Source organism: Nannobrachium achirus, assembly GCF_963921795.1.
Source record: "Nannobrachium achirus genome assembly, chromosome: 12".
NCBI lineage: Eukaryota > Metazoa > Chordata > Actinopteri > Myctophiformes > Myctophidae > Nannobrachium > Nannobrachium achirus.
In genome coordinates this window covers 17,563,097-17,578,393 of record NC_137832.1, presented here as the reverse complement: position 1 = coordinate 17,578,393, position 15,297 = coordinate 17,563,097, and the positions used below count along the sequence as shown (strand labels likewise).

General features: G+C 42.4%; 1 protein-coding gene across 3 annotated transcripts in view; it reads left to right on the top strand.

Annotated features, from left to right (window-relative positions):
- cux2b (cut-like homeobox 2b) overlaps positions 1-14,402 on the top strand; it is a 223,514-nt gene extending 209,112 nt beyond the window's left edge. For all 3 annotated transcript variants that reach the window (XM_080739266.1, XM_080739265.1, XM_080739267.1), the window contains exons 19-24: positions 859-1,554; positions 4,786-4,951; positions 6,348-6,653; positions 7,491-7,679; positions 8,198-8,474; positions 9,920-14,402. In XM_080739266.1, coding sequence (XP_080595392.1) covers positions 859-1,554; positions 4,786-4,951; positions 6,348-6,653; positions 7,491-7,679; positions 8,198-8,474; positions 9,920-10,745 — 2,460 coding nt within the window. In that variant the 3' untranslated portion in view covers positions 10,746-14,402. The remainder of the gene's footprint in view (positions 1-858; positions 1,555-4,785; positions 4,952-6,347; positions 6,654-7,490; positions 7,680-8,197; positions 8,475-9,919) is intronic.
- The last annotated feature ends 895 nt before the right edge of the window (positions 14,403-15,297 follow it).

Below are 15,297 nucleotides of genomic sequence, written 5' to 3'. Positions count from 1 at the left end.
CCAGACCAGCAATGTCGATGTGTGTCCCTGAGCAAGACTCTTAACCCCTAATTGCTCAAGCGCTCATTGTGGGCAGTGAATCAGCCGAGTGGGGCTGAAAATACAGAATTTCCCTCGCGGGAGGAGTAGGTAACTATTACCTTTTGGCCATTCGAAAATAGACGCTCACAATTGTAGATCTGCAATTTTCAAAAGATTTTTATACATTTGAAAACTTGTGTAATGGCACATTCTGCATAATGAGTACTTTCTACTTTGATGACAAAACTTTTGTACTTTTACTCAAGTATTTTGATTACCTGGACTTTTACTTGTTACAGACTATTTCCACATATAGCAGTCTTGATACTTTTACTTAACCCATTTATTTTAATAACCCATCATTATTTTATGCTTTAACTATTGAAAAATAGCAGATATACAAGCTCACAGCGCGGCACCGAGTGCTGCGCTGCGAGCTTGTAGATCTGCTATTTTTGAAGAATCGTGAAAATTAGAATTTTGAAGTGTTTTGAATCCTTGTGTCAGCAATCTGGCTAGCCATCGTCAAAGAAAAGGTCCTTTTCACTTAACTACGGTTCTCAAACCTTTTCATGTGAAGGACCCCCAAAATGATAAGTATTTGGCCACAGACACCCATCTCAAAATATTTACTTCCAGGGACCACCCCCAGTTCGCTTTGAAAACACATAATATTCAAAGATTTTCCACACATTTTCACGACTTTTTCAAAAATAGCAGATCTACAAGCTCGCAGCGCGCGCTGTGAGCTTGTATATCTGCTGTTTTTCACTGGTTAAAGCATTCAATAATTCTAGGCCTAAAATTAAGTAATAAATGTGAGTACCTCTTTTCCAGGTGGAGCGCCTGGCGCCCCCGGAGCGGTCCTCGAGCAGAGGCCTGCCTCTGCCCACCTTCATCAAGCAAGAGGAGGGCGGCTCTGTCTCTGTCTGCCTGGCCAACCCCATCAGCAGCCCCCAGACGCCCCTCAGCGTCCTCTCGCCCGCCGCCTTCGTCCAGAACATCATCCGCAAGGTCAAGACCGAGATCGGCGAGGTGGGCACCTACTTCGACCAGCACTGGTCTCTGGAGCGCGCGCCCATGGGACTGGTGGGCAGCGGAGGAGGAGTCGGCAGCTGTCGACCCTTCGCCTCCGTCTCTCCCTCCCTGTCCTCCTCCTCTTCCGGGCCCTCCTCCGCCCTGCCCCGGCCGCCCTGGCCGCGCCTGGAGAACGGCGAGGGCCTCCTCAACAGCGAGGAGGCGTCCGCCGCCGAGGAGGAGTCGGGATCGGGAGGCCGCGGAGGCGGCGGGGCCGTGGAGGTGAAGGTGGAGTCGGACGCGTCCGTGAGCGGGGAGTCCCCCGGGCCCGGATCCGGGCGGCTCTCCTATTACCCGGCCTACATCCCCCGCGCCCTCAAGCCCACCGTGCCGCCCCTGACTCCGGAGCAGTACGAGATGTACATGTACCGGGAGGTGGACACCCTGGAGCTGACGCGGCAAGTGAAGGAGAAGCTGGCGAAGAACGGCATCTGTCAGAGGATCTTCGGCGAAAAGGTCAGATGTCGTTCTGGAATTTTTTCGACATTATCAACTCCTTGCTATAAGTGTCGGCGTGGCGTTATCGAGGTATCAAATCTGCAGCCGCTCCGTAGATAATGAATAGGGGACTGATTTGTATGGATCCCACATATACAGATTTGTATTCAATACATAAGCAAATCGTCGTTGTCGGGTGGAAACCTTGTATGTCCAAAACCATTTATTTAGCATTTATCATTTAAAAAAAATATTTAAACTAGTGAAAACAGCCGATCTACAAGCACACAACGCCTCGCGGTGTAGATCTGCTGTTTTCACTACTTTTGTGCGACGGCCTTGTGTGACGAAGCAGGGCTTTACTTTGCGAAAGAACATACACATTTGAAACTTGGAGATATGAGGTTTCCAGACGACAGCGACGAAATGGAAATCTGAAATGGAAAATGTGCCCTTATTCCCAGAAAACTGTTTCTCCGCTTGCCACTCTAACCATGTTTCCATGTTCATTCACTGTGGAGCAGCTACAGTAGATTTTCAGCGAAGTACGTCGGTGGCTCTATCTGTACGTGTCCTTTGGCGCGCCCTAGGCATGTCTCGAGAAATAATTCAAATGCAAGTCATACATGATTTAGTTGGATAAATGTCATACAAAAATATTAGGCTAACTTCATTAACAAGTACCAAGTCGATGTATTAATACACATTCCTTAGGTTAATGCATTTTGACCCATGTCTGTTCTATACCTGCCTATGCTATTCAAGTTTATACAATCACACAATGCACCGTTTGACATTTGCAAATAATCAATAACTTGATGTACCATGGATTTCCCCCCATTTTTTTCCTCAAGTGTGTTGTTTCAGCACTGAAAAGGTTTAAACCAACAGTGCTTGACTGTGCTCAACCGAGATTTGAATGGTGTGCTGCTGCCCTCTAGTGGTTGTGCAATGAACATGAATTACTAAAAGCTTTTGTATGTTGTGATAGATAGATACCTTTATTATCCCAAGGGGGAAAATCAGTTGCCCAGAGGCAGCACAGCAGTATAAGGTTATTAACAAGAACAGAGTACAGTAAAAGCAAGGTACGTCAAGAAAGGGAACAAATAATATATATATATATATATATATATATATATATATATACATACATAAACACAACTATCAATATAGTACTGTGCCCCCAAATCAAAGTGACCATAACATTCAATGCTAGTTAGTGCAACAAGTATCTCACCATCATGTCAAACACAAGCAAAAATACTCAAAACTACCAACACAACCTAATAGTGCAGAGTGTCCAAAGGTCAGTGCGATATAAAAACAACTAGAAAAAGAAAGAAACAAGAGAGGGTGACGCAGCAAGACGCATAAGAGCACCCTCCCTGGAAGGTCCTTAGAGGTCAGAGTCAGTGCAACTAAAGTTCCAGTAAGAAAGGCTACCGTCATCCTAGGTTAGGAAGGTAGTCCTCTTCAATCGACCGTTGTGTGTCTCGTTGTACAGCTTGAGAGCAGCCGGTACAAAAGACTTTCCTAATCTCTCGCATCTCCGTCCTGGGTAGGCAAAACGGTCAACTGAAGATCTCAAGATGAAGGGGGTCAGGGTGTGAGGAGTTGTGCCAAATATAATAACTCTGGCAACTTGTGTGTTCCTTTATTATTATAATTAGAAACGTCGGGCGCCACAATCGCTCACATGGTAAAGCGCATGACATTAAGTGTCCGTCCTTGCCAACTTTGATATTAGCATATAATATAAAAAAAGGTAGTACAAGTAAATAAATAATTTGAAAAGTGCAAATTTAATGGATGTAGCCTGTGTTGTTGGATATAGTGCATTCAGTCAATATATATCACCTCGGGGAGGCAAGTGAAGGATAGCAGGTAGCATATTTAGTAGCGGGAAGGAAAGCTATAATTGTAATTGTGCATATGATTTTGAAATGTACAATAAGAACCTTAAGTGTAGACAGTGGCGTCAATTCAGAAAAAGCTAAGGTATGGCAACATGACTGGTGTCTTCTTCGCGCGCGTGCAAGACACCAGTCATGTTGCCGAACCTTAGCAACAGGCATGATACATTTATTTTAAGAAGTATATTTTATTTTTCCCCCCGTCTACGGTTTCTTGGGCTGGATATGGTAGCCTGGAACGGTTGTTCAAGTGCAGCTAAACTTGGCATGTTTAGTAAACGTGCCACAATTAACAATAATGCATTTCACCTGTGCAGCTGACCTACGGAACCTGGGAATATACCATCTTGTCAAGATGGGGAGAATACAAGTGTGGAGTATATAATTATAATGCCTTGTTAAAGTGATTGCATTTGTAGTTATGTTATTGTAATTTAACAACACAATAACCAGCACAGATAGACAAAGAGACATTCATGGATTTATATTTAAAAGTAACTTTTATTCTCCCCCCTGGACCCAGGGTATGGCAGCTGCATACCCCTGCCATACCCAATTGACACCCCTGTTGTTGGATATAGTGCATTCAGTCAATATATATTACCTCAGAGAGGCAAGTGAAGGGCAGCAGGTTGCATATTTAGTAGCAAGGAAGGAAGGCTAATTGTAATTGTGCCTATGATTTTGAAATATACAATAAGAACCTTTAGCGTAGACATGTTCTTACTGTGTATGAGGTAGTATAACCCATTTAGGCCTAGAATTATTTAATGCTTTAACCAGTGAAAAATAGCAGATATACAAGCTCACAGCACGGCACCGAGCGAGTGCCGCGCTGCGAGCTTGTAGATCTGCTATTTTTGAAAAAGTCGTGAAAATGTGTGCAAATCTTTGAATATATGTATTTGTAACTCAAATGTTGCTTCTGGGACTAAATATTTTGAGATGAGGGTCCGTGGCCAAAAAAATATCATTCTGGGGGTCCTTCACATGAAAAGGTTTGAGAACCACTGACATGGTAGTCTCTCAAGAACAGACTAACTGAGCTCCAGTTAAGTGAAAGGGACCTTTTCTTTGACGATGGCTAGCCAGATTGCTGACATAGAAACTTAGGGTTTTTCAAAAAAATCTTAGAAGGATTCAAAAGACACTAATAGAACCGGGTCAAAATTCAAATTTTCACGATTTTTCAAAAATAGCAGATCTACAAGCTCGCAGCCTGTGAGCTTGTATATCTGCTATTTTTCAATAGTTAAAAAGCATATAAAATAATGTAATCTAATCATTTGAACCGCCTCTAATATATAACCTGACTGTAATGTTTCCGCCACAGGTCCTCGGGCTGTCTCAGGGCAGTGTGAGTGACATGCTGTCTCGGCCCAAGCCCTGGAGCAAGCTGACCCAGAAAGGCAGGGAGCCCTTCATCCGCATGCAGCTGTGGTTGCTGGACCAGCTGGGACAAAGCCTCCACCAGCTCCCCGTCCAAGGCCATGTTCAGGGTAAGCAACGTGGTTTACTCGACATTGGCTCAGTCATAAACACATGCAGTCAGATTCCTTGAGGAATTATTGAAAGCCTTTAAACCAACATTACTTCTGCCTCAAGCCAACAACATGAAGTATGCATGTCTCTGGATTATTTCATTACGTGCATCGCAAACCCAAAGCAACGCATCAAGTAGCGTGTTCAGGTTTCGGTACCCAGCACAAGGAAAAAATGTTTACTGTTATATTTAATGATGACATTTGGAGAAACGTGTTGTGAGCCTGATAGTTGTGAGCCTGATAGTTGCTAACCCAAATTACATGGTACCAGGTAACTGGGATGTGTTTGAATGATGTTTGAATGTAAGTTATTGACATGAAAACTGGACTGAAATGTTATGGCAACAGTGTTGAAAATAAATCTGTTCCAGAGGCATCGTTTGAAACTCACTCCCTTTCTTAATTGTGATGTTATATTCTTGAAAAGGGAGTTATCATAACATCATACCACTGGCACTAGTTATGCTTTTAATTGCAGTTTTATAAGGGAACCATTGTTGTCGGGTAAAGGGGGTACTTGGATTCAAAAATCTAGGAAAGGGGGTACTCAAGCCAAAAAAGATTGACAAACACTGCAATAGAGGGTATGTGCATGCATAAAGTGAATGGCAAATCGAGTGGCAAAGTGAGTTTAACGTTGTTTAACATTGCTTAAAGCAATCAGATAGGACTTTACTTTTGGATGTACAGGTATGGGCTTTCAAGGCCAGAAAGTAGTTTTTTGCCACTCAGTAGGCGTTCCCGCATAACTTCCTGGTACGATGATGATGTCACGCGCATACCCTCTATTAGTGGGATGACCTTATTGTTCAAGCTAGTAGCTACAGTACTAGTATACTTTAGGGCATTAACGACTTGCGATTTTTGCAAGTCGACTCGACTCAGTAAAAAGTTGAGTTGAAGTCGACTTTATCGTTTGATGACGTCATCACATCACACACGACCCCCCAATTATTTTGGGGGGTCCCCAGATGATTAACTTAATGTGAAACATTGTTTTCTCACTCAACTGTAAACAAACCAACATAAAGTTTAAGTGTATAGAGTGTATCTTCACATTTCTAAAGTGCCAATTTAAGGACTTTTTAATACCTCTAAAATGTCAAATTAAACATTGTCCAAAATTGTCAAATATATAGAGGCAGAAATTGTGAAAATAGCCGATCTACATGTTCACGGCGTTGTGAGCATGTAGATCTGCTATTTTCACAATAGAAAGCTTCTTTTTTTTTCAACTTCGACCTTCGACTTTCTCTGGTGGGAGTCGACTTGTGTAGTGAAGTCGACTGAGTCGACTTGTCGACTTTTTCGTTAATGCCCTAGTCTGATGTTTGATACATCCCATTCCCAGATCAAAGCCCTGCGACTGCCCAGTCCTCACCCTCACCACCACCCAGCCCGGCTGACAGCCACCCGAGTCCCCTGGTGGAGCCGGTCAGCCTGGCCCTGGAGAGCAGCAAGGAGAACCAGCAGCCTGAAGGCCTGGGCCTGGGGCTGAACCCCCATCCTGAAGGAGGGAAGACCACTCCAGGCATGATGGCCCTGCATCCGCCCAGCACCCCACTGGGCATCCAGGAGCTGGTGGCCATGTCCCCCGAGCTGGACACCTACGCCATTACCAAGAAGGTGAAGGAGGTGTTAACAGACAACAACTTAGGTGAGTCATTAAAGGAGACGATGGAGCTTGTTGTTGGTGGCTCTGAGTGTTGGCGCACGTTTTACGGGTTTGAACCTGGCTCATGGCCAGTGTTGCATGACATCTGTCATCTCTCTCTCTCTCTCTCTCTCTCTCTCTTTCTCTTCACAAATGTTCTGTCTCTCTAAATTAAAGGATCCACAAAAGTGGAAAAAGCAGCACACCAGAATGAGAATACAAGACGGGCTCAGATGTTGAGTTCCATTTTATTCTGAACGCTGACACGTTTCGGCACGAGGGCCTTCTTCAGAGCAGGTTAACCTGCTCTAAAGAAGGCCATCTTGCTCTTTTGTCACACTCTGGGGAATATACCCGATGAGCCCCTTCCTGGCCAAAGATCAGATCCTACCAGAGACCTCACTCGGGTGCCTCCCTGCTGTCTTCCTCTTGCCTTACCTCATCTCCGTCGATGATATCACACTCCTTTTTTTGTTCCATAGTTGTCAGGTTACACTGACACACTCGATGCATGCGTAGGTGAGAGCCTTGAGTATATCGTCGTTGTCGGGTGGAAACCTTGTATGTCCAAATCCGTTTGTTTTGTATTTATCATTTTAAAAATGAACTAAACTAGTGAAAACAGCCGATCTGCAAGCACACAACGCCTCGCACTGCGAGGCGTTGTGTGCTTGTAGATGGCTGTTTTCACTACTTTTGTGCGACAGCCTTGTATGATGAAGCAGGGCTTTACTTGGTGAAAAAACATACAAATTTGAAACTTGGAGATACGAGGTTTCCGCCCGACAACGATATACTGTATTATTATGTTGTTGAGACGGTTTGCTTTGTGTTCCCCAGGCCAGCGACTGTTTGGAGAGAGCATCCTGGGCTTGACACAAGGCTCGGTATCAGACCTGCTCTCCAGGCCCAAACCCTGGCATAAGCTCAGCCTCAAAGGCAGGGAGCCGTTTGTCCGCATGCAGCTGTGGCTCAACGATCCTCACAATGTGGAGAAGCTGAGGGACATGAAGAAGATGGAGAAGAAAGGTGGATTTGTCACCTTTTCTTTGTATTTGTTTTCCCCCCTTAGTTCATGTAACAGTGCTAATTCAGCTTGTTACCAGACTATAGGCCTAGTACTTGATAAACGTAATAACTTTTTCTTTTTGAGCGGTGCTAACCGCTCCTACATCTGGCTTTGTCTGTTTGTACGTACAGTATGTATGTCCTGCGGGACACGTAATGAAATTAGCTCATAAAAAGCATTGCTCATTTCACACTGGGTGTGATTTTTGTTGAACACTTTCCCAGAATTGCACCTTTCTAATTTTGCACATGTTCTCAATCTGCTCTTATTATTGATGGCATCTTCTTCGCCTTCCATCTTGTTCCATTTGTCATTTTGCACTAATGTATGTGTCCATGTAGCTGATTTATTCCATTCAAAAGCTATTTCTTTTGGTCCCATTCACCTACAGTATGTGGAGTTGCTGTTATAGTATACCATAATATGTTTTTCCACTTTTTTGAACCAGATATCATTTCTGTGACTGTCGTCCCTCTAGCCTACCTGAAGAGGAGGTATGGGCTGCTGAGTACAGGTTCTGACAGTGACTCACCCAGCACTCGTTCTGAATGCGTGAGCCCGGCTCTGGCGTCTCTGGACCTGTGCCCTTACAGCCAGGTGAAGAAGGCCAGGGTGGTGCTGGGTGCTGAGGAGAAGGAGGCCCTGAGGAGGGCCTATCTCCTGGAGCCCTACCCCTCGCAGAACACCATCGAGATGCTGGCCTCCCAGCTCAACCTCAAAACCAACACTGTCATCAACTGGTTCCATAACTACAGGTCTGCATTTCTTGAAGAATATGAAAGAAAAAAAAAAAGAAAAACGAAGGCCTTAGGGGAAATTGCTTTTCACAATGAGCCAAATAGAAACATAAAAACACTAGATATGTACACAATCTTAGAAACATAGAAACATTTGATTTAACATAAAACATAAAATAAACTTAAGCACATAACCTACTAATATATCATCTAGTGCCAGAAAAAGTATATGCAGGAGACATATTAAGATGTGAAAGCTTGGGGTGCCCGCTGGCCTACTGGTCCAGCAGTGTTGATTTCGTCGACTAAAACTATGACGAAAAATGTTTGTCGACTGCGTTTTTTTCACTGACAAAAACGAAATAAAAACTAAGATGTGATGACTAAAACAAGACTAAATATATTGACAATTTCGTCAACAAAATAAAAACTAGACTAAAATGTTAGGGAGGGACTAGTGCTGAAGAGTCATTTTATGTTTGGTTGCTCTCAGGTGTTGCATGCTGAAAATGGCAGATCTACAAGCTAGCGCGACGCGTTGTGAGCTTGTAGATCGGCTATTTTCAGCATGCAATCAAGTGTAAAATCAGTCATTAGCATTACCAAAATACATTTTAGTTGACTAAATCAACTGTAGATTTAGTCGTAGCCATAAAATCTCATGATATTTAGTCGACTAAAATTAGACTAAAACTAAAACTTTTCAGGTGACTAAATTAAGACTAAAACTAAATTACATTTTATTCAAAAGACTATGACTAAAACTAAATTAAAATTTGCTGTCAAAAACAACACTTTACCAGGCATTGAATGAACCATGTAAGAATGATCAGGGAAGTGCAGGCATGTAGGAGAAGTTTGACAATCATGTAATTTAAGCTCATAAAAAAATAGACTAGAGAGCACATCAAATGGAACTCTAAATGAATTCCACTGCAATAGAGGGTATGTGCGTGACATCACTGTTGCTGGAAGTTATGTGGTAAGGCCTACTGAGTGACAAAAAAACGAATTTCTGCCTTTGACAGCCCATACATCCAAACAGAAAAGTCATATCTGATTGTATTAAACAAAATTAAACTCACCAACATTGCAGCTGTACTGAAAGCTTGAATTATCCTCTTTCTATCTGCAAAGTTTTTGTTTCATAAAAGATCCACCATAGGCATGTTATGAGCTACTTTCTGTCAAGACATTCTTTGCAGGTGATTATTTTTCTAAGTGTCAGAGTTTGGAAGCACTCGTTTTCTACAACACAACATCCTGCTGCCTCCTGCATTATGTGCAATTTAGAAACAGGTGGTATGCAGGACCATTGAGTGATTTGCAACTAGCACTTCCAAACTCCAATGCTCCATGCTGCTCAATGTTTTGCCACTCAGTCTAGATTTGGGGGGCGGGTCCCAGTGGACGTGCATACCCTCTATACTTTGCAATAATAATAATATATATTTTTTGCGTAGGTCCAGGATGCGGCGGGAAGTGCTGATGGAGGGCCTGCCAGACAACGACACGGACGCAGAGCACCACAGCTACTCCCCCTCCGTCCCACGCAGCCCCTACTCCGACGGGGAGGAGAGGAGGCTGCAGCAGCCCTCAGGACACATGCCACACTCCGGCCGCCCTCTCAGCGCCAACACAGCACTGCCTCACGTCAAACAGGAGGCACCCGACAGGGAGGACGACGGGGAAGAGGGCCGGGAGGGCTACATCATGAGACAGCCCAGGGTTCAGTGTTTCTCCATGGCCGTCCAGTTCCCGCAGTTGAAAAGCGAGCACGAGGACTCTGTCGCCGGCTGCCGCGAGCCCCACCCGGCCGGCCAGAGCCTACGGCAGCAGGAGGAGGGGTTGAGTGTCCAGGCCCTGGGCCTGTATCACGGGGCACTCTCTATGGATGGTCCCCAGCGAGCCAACCAGTCCAGGCACGAGGGCGACGACTCCAGCAAGTCTCCCGTCGACCCGGTCAGCTTCAAGGCCTCCTCGGAGCCGTGCCGCAGCAGCCTGGAGGTCTCGCTCAACTCCCCGTCGGCCGCCTCCTCGCCGGGCCTCATGATGTCAGTCTCCCCCGTGCCCTCCTCCTCCGCCCCCATATCGCCCTCGCTGCCCAACCCACCCTCATCGAGCACCAATCACAGCCTGGACCCCAACAACCCGCCGCCCGCGCTCCAAAGTCCCAAACCCAACAGGAGCTCTCAGAGACGCACTGAGAAAATGGCCAACCTCAATAACATCATCCACAGGTTAGAGAGAGCAGCCAATCGAGAGGAGACACTGGAGTGGGAGTTTTAGTGTCCGTCTCTGCACGCGTTCTCTCCTAGCCCGGTCCACATCCCTGCTCACGCAATACTCTCAAAGAGAAGCTTCCGCAACACGAGGAGATATGGAGCCTGGCTCCTGAAGGTCTGTTCTCCTCCTCCCAGACTGTACTGAAAACTGCTCACAGAAAATTGAAAAACAGAGCTAAACAAACATACAGACATATTCCATAAGAGAACTTTTAGGAAAGAAAAAAAAATATTTATAAATGTGTTTTAGGTTTTTTTGATAATGAATACTACTTTGAAATATATGTGACAGCACTAGCTGTTGTTTTACCTGTTGGACTTGATGTGAAGACTTTTGCAGCTATGGTGTCATGAAATGTACACTGAAGTTCTGTAGATTGCCACTGGGTGAGATTAAAAAAAGACCCCTGTCTTAAGCCATCAAAAGCACTATAACTATTTGAGAAGAGACACTGACCAAATTTGCTACTTTTTGAATAGCAATTTTTCAGATTTTGTCTGTAAGACGGGACAGTTTAAGTCAAGTAACATGAAATCCTACTTCTGACTGAGGGATAGTCCTTTAAGACTCTAAATATTCCACATCTCGTATGTACTTAGTTTCTTGGTGATATGTTTTGAAACTATTTGTAACTCAGACGTATAAAATGTGGTTGTACATGTTGTAGAATTGTCTGCAATAGCCTTCTCTAAACCTGATGTAGCATGGTATTCACCTGACCCTCCTATCCTCTGTAGTTAGTCACCTGTGATATACTTGAGCAAAAACAAGAGAAAAAAGTAAAAAATTCAGCAAAAAAGAAGAAAAAAAAGAAAAGAATCACAACAAAAAAGGAAATGTTAAAACTAACGAGTATAGTATTTTAGTGTTTTGTTTTAGTTTTCTTTGAATAATCCTTGAGGTTTACAGTTCTAGGGCCCGTGTGCTTTGGGTAGTAAATGAAACAATCACTATACACAAGCACAGTTTACATGATTTCTTTCAGACTTACCTCTCTGAACTGGTTCTCAGACTGTAACGGGCTAAGACACAGTACATATACACCCGGTTACCTCAGATTATGTTGATCATTTGATCATCATGCTATGATCACACTTTTCATTCTTATACATATGCATTAACCAACATTCTTTGAATAAATGGAGGAACATTTATTTTGTATCATGCCTCAGACAGAACTGGCTGAAATCGGTGGGGAATGCTGAGATTCCAACGAGAGGAAAAAAAAAGGTTATTTCAGTCACAACAACTATGCTACCATTTGAAGAGACTGGAGACATGCTGCCATTTTACTGACTCCTTAAATGTGGTCACTCTTGTTTCCTCTGCACTTTTACCTGAAAAAGAGGCAACACAACGAAAATGGTGGGCTGAACATTTCTGCCCTTGAATTTATCTTGTTTACTGCGGTTAAACTACTAAATGATCTGACGAAACGACTGGACTTAAACTCAATTTATAGGAAGATGTTTTCATTTGTGGGCAGTTGCATAAGAATGAAATGAACCATTCCACCGTCAATATAATATACATTATTATGTGTGGGCTATTTCACAGGAGTGTAGTATTTTGGAGCATAATACAAACAGTATGACCTCTTAACATAAGTCAGTTTGTAATTACGGTATATTACAGGACACAACAGGTTAAAGGTTATCCTCTCATATTATCTTTGCTCCTGACCACTTGTGTATCGTGTCTATAGACGTTTCTTTGTCATGCTTGCAAGTTGTTCTTTATGTATTTTGCCTCTGTTTTATACTCAGAACAATTAACTAGATATTAAATACCTCGTGTATGAACTACTTACAGCACTTAGATTTTGATAATTGTGAGGATTCAAGAAAAGTTCAAATATCAAAATTATCCTAACTTAGTGTCCAAAAGTCTTTGCCTTTACTGTATCGTTGAAGTTGGTAGTAAACACTTGCACATGTCTAAATAGTTCAGAGGACTTGGATTGTATTATGTAGAGATATATATTACACAATTACTGAAAAATAATATCTTACATTCTTGGAACAATACGTGCTGATTATATTGAAAAATAGAGTGTACAGATTTAATAAACCAAACCCATTCGAGCCAGTTCTGGGTCTGGCAAGCTTGCCCACCTTTTAGACCTTCTCTCAGGGTAGTCTTGCTTTTTAAAGCTTTACTGAAACAGTTGCTCTCATCAATGGCGGCGATGAAATAAGATAAACAAAATAGTACCTGGCGTATAGAAAGATCTTGTCGTGCATTAAATGGGATTGCAGAAGTTGTAAGTCTATGGGAATTGGAGGAAAAGATAGGTTTGGTTATCGAGAGCTGCAGCCTGCGGGTGTTCTCTAATCTGTTACACAGACATGTCAAAGTATGGTATTGATTTTTTTGGCACTACCAGGATAAAGCTAATGGGTATCCTTTCAGAGATCTTTGCAGACTTTACACACAAATGTGGAACAAGAAATTCATGGAGTCATAGAAGATTGCTCTCTGGTTTTCATACAGTACCTCCTTTGTTTTGTGCATTAATAAGCTGTATTAATAGTAACATGCTTTGTATGGACTCATTGTCTTACATGGTACACAGTAAAATTGTCGGTGTTCAAACAGTATATACATTTTTTTACCATAAAGGGTCCATTCTTTGGATTTGCATTTCATCGCTGTCGGTTGAAAACCTTGTACGTCCAAAATGGTTACTTTTCAGGGAATGAAAAAAACGAACCTGTTTATTTGAAAATAACTGATCTACAATAACAATGCATGCTCATAATGCATTGCGAGCTCTATCTTCTATTTTCACTACTGTTGTGTGACACTGTTGTATGACGAAGTAGGGCTTTAATATTATGAAGGGTAAAAACAAAGCAAAAAATGAAATGCATGCAAGATACAAGGTTTCTGCCCGACAGGAACGATTTGTACAATCTCAGAGTTAAATTAACACCCAGAATTTTACTGTGACAAGGACATATGGCTGAAAATGAAATGTATACTCAGGCCATTACCTCTTCATGTAAACCTCACCTCATTGTTTCTATTTGCATGCAATTCCATTCTGGTCACCCAGAAAAGGGACTCTTTTGCATTGTTGTTTTGACACATGGACATTAGAATCGGCACTTATCTCCATTTTACATTATTAAAGTCCATGCATGTTGCAGCTGTCGTTACATTTGGCTTCCACAGTGTCACCATGAGGCAGGTTAAAATGGTACCATCTGAAAAAGAAATGCAAGTAATCACAACTCAAAACATCCCCCTTAATACACTGTTTCCAAATGAATTCTTTAAATCAAGTTTTGTTTTTGTTTTTTTGTGCCATATCATGCCTCATGCATTGTCCTCAGGACTAATGCCTTGTGGTAAATTGTGATTTGAAAGGGGTATAGGTTTTTTCCTAACCCAGTTTGGAAAAAGCAAAGCTTTTTGTATCGAGAGGCCTACTCATAAGAAGATGATCTTTTTTTTTTTTTAAATTGACATTAGATCACTAAAATTATGAACTTTTCATCCGCACGATTTGAGTGATTGCATTCAGAGTTTTCAACATGGATACTATATGTCAATATTTACAGCTCTGACAAAGAGGGTTTGTCATTTAGGGAAAGATGGACTTTGAGGTTCCAACTGTGAAGCACCAAGAGATACAAGTGTCCTAAAGGCTTTAATAACTGTCTTATACCACATATTTCAAGGTAGGCTATTAAATGTTAATGAATGGACAAAAGTATGCCAAGCGTCTTGAAATTGAATTTACATGTGTATCAAGCCATCATTCAATACATAATTGTTTAAAATCCTGGTGTGTTGCGTTTTTATTTCTTTATCATGAGAAACTCCAAGCTCCTCTGGAGATGTTTATAGAAATATCAATCTTACACAGTATGCATGCTCTCTGGAAATGCTTCTCCAGATAGACCGGGAAGGTGGTAGGAAAAGCAGAGTCTTAGCAACTAGCAAGTCACAACATTAAAAGGTACATTTTGTAATAGACCACATCTCTTGGACAGACTCACTGCTTATATGCAGTAGTATACAGGTCAATTCCTTAACACACACAAGGCTTACATTAAGTTCCTAAAGAAAGTAACTTGTTATTCAGTTAATTTAATGCTGATATTACTAAACAGTAAATGTAAATAAATACTTGAACCTCTCATAAAACAATATAGCTAACTAAACAACACAATATTCTCAAATTCAATTCCCCCCATATGATTTGGTTCAGTGATCGGCAACAATGCCACCATGTCAGGCCAGTGTTTCTCAAGTGTGCCACTTGAAACTGCTTGAAAGCCAGTATTGTATTTATCTTTTAAAAATGATTTAAACTAGTGAAAACAGCCGATCTACAAGCACACAACGCCTCGCGGTGCGAGGCGTTGTGAGCTTGTAGATCTGCTGTTTTCACTACTGTTGTGCGACAGCCTTGTATGATGAAGCAGGGCTTTACTTCGCGAAGAAACGTACACATTTGAAACTTGGAGATACAAGGTTTCTTCCCGACAGTGGCGATATTTACACCCCCGTATTATGTTGGTGTGCCCATGGATTCTTGGGACAT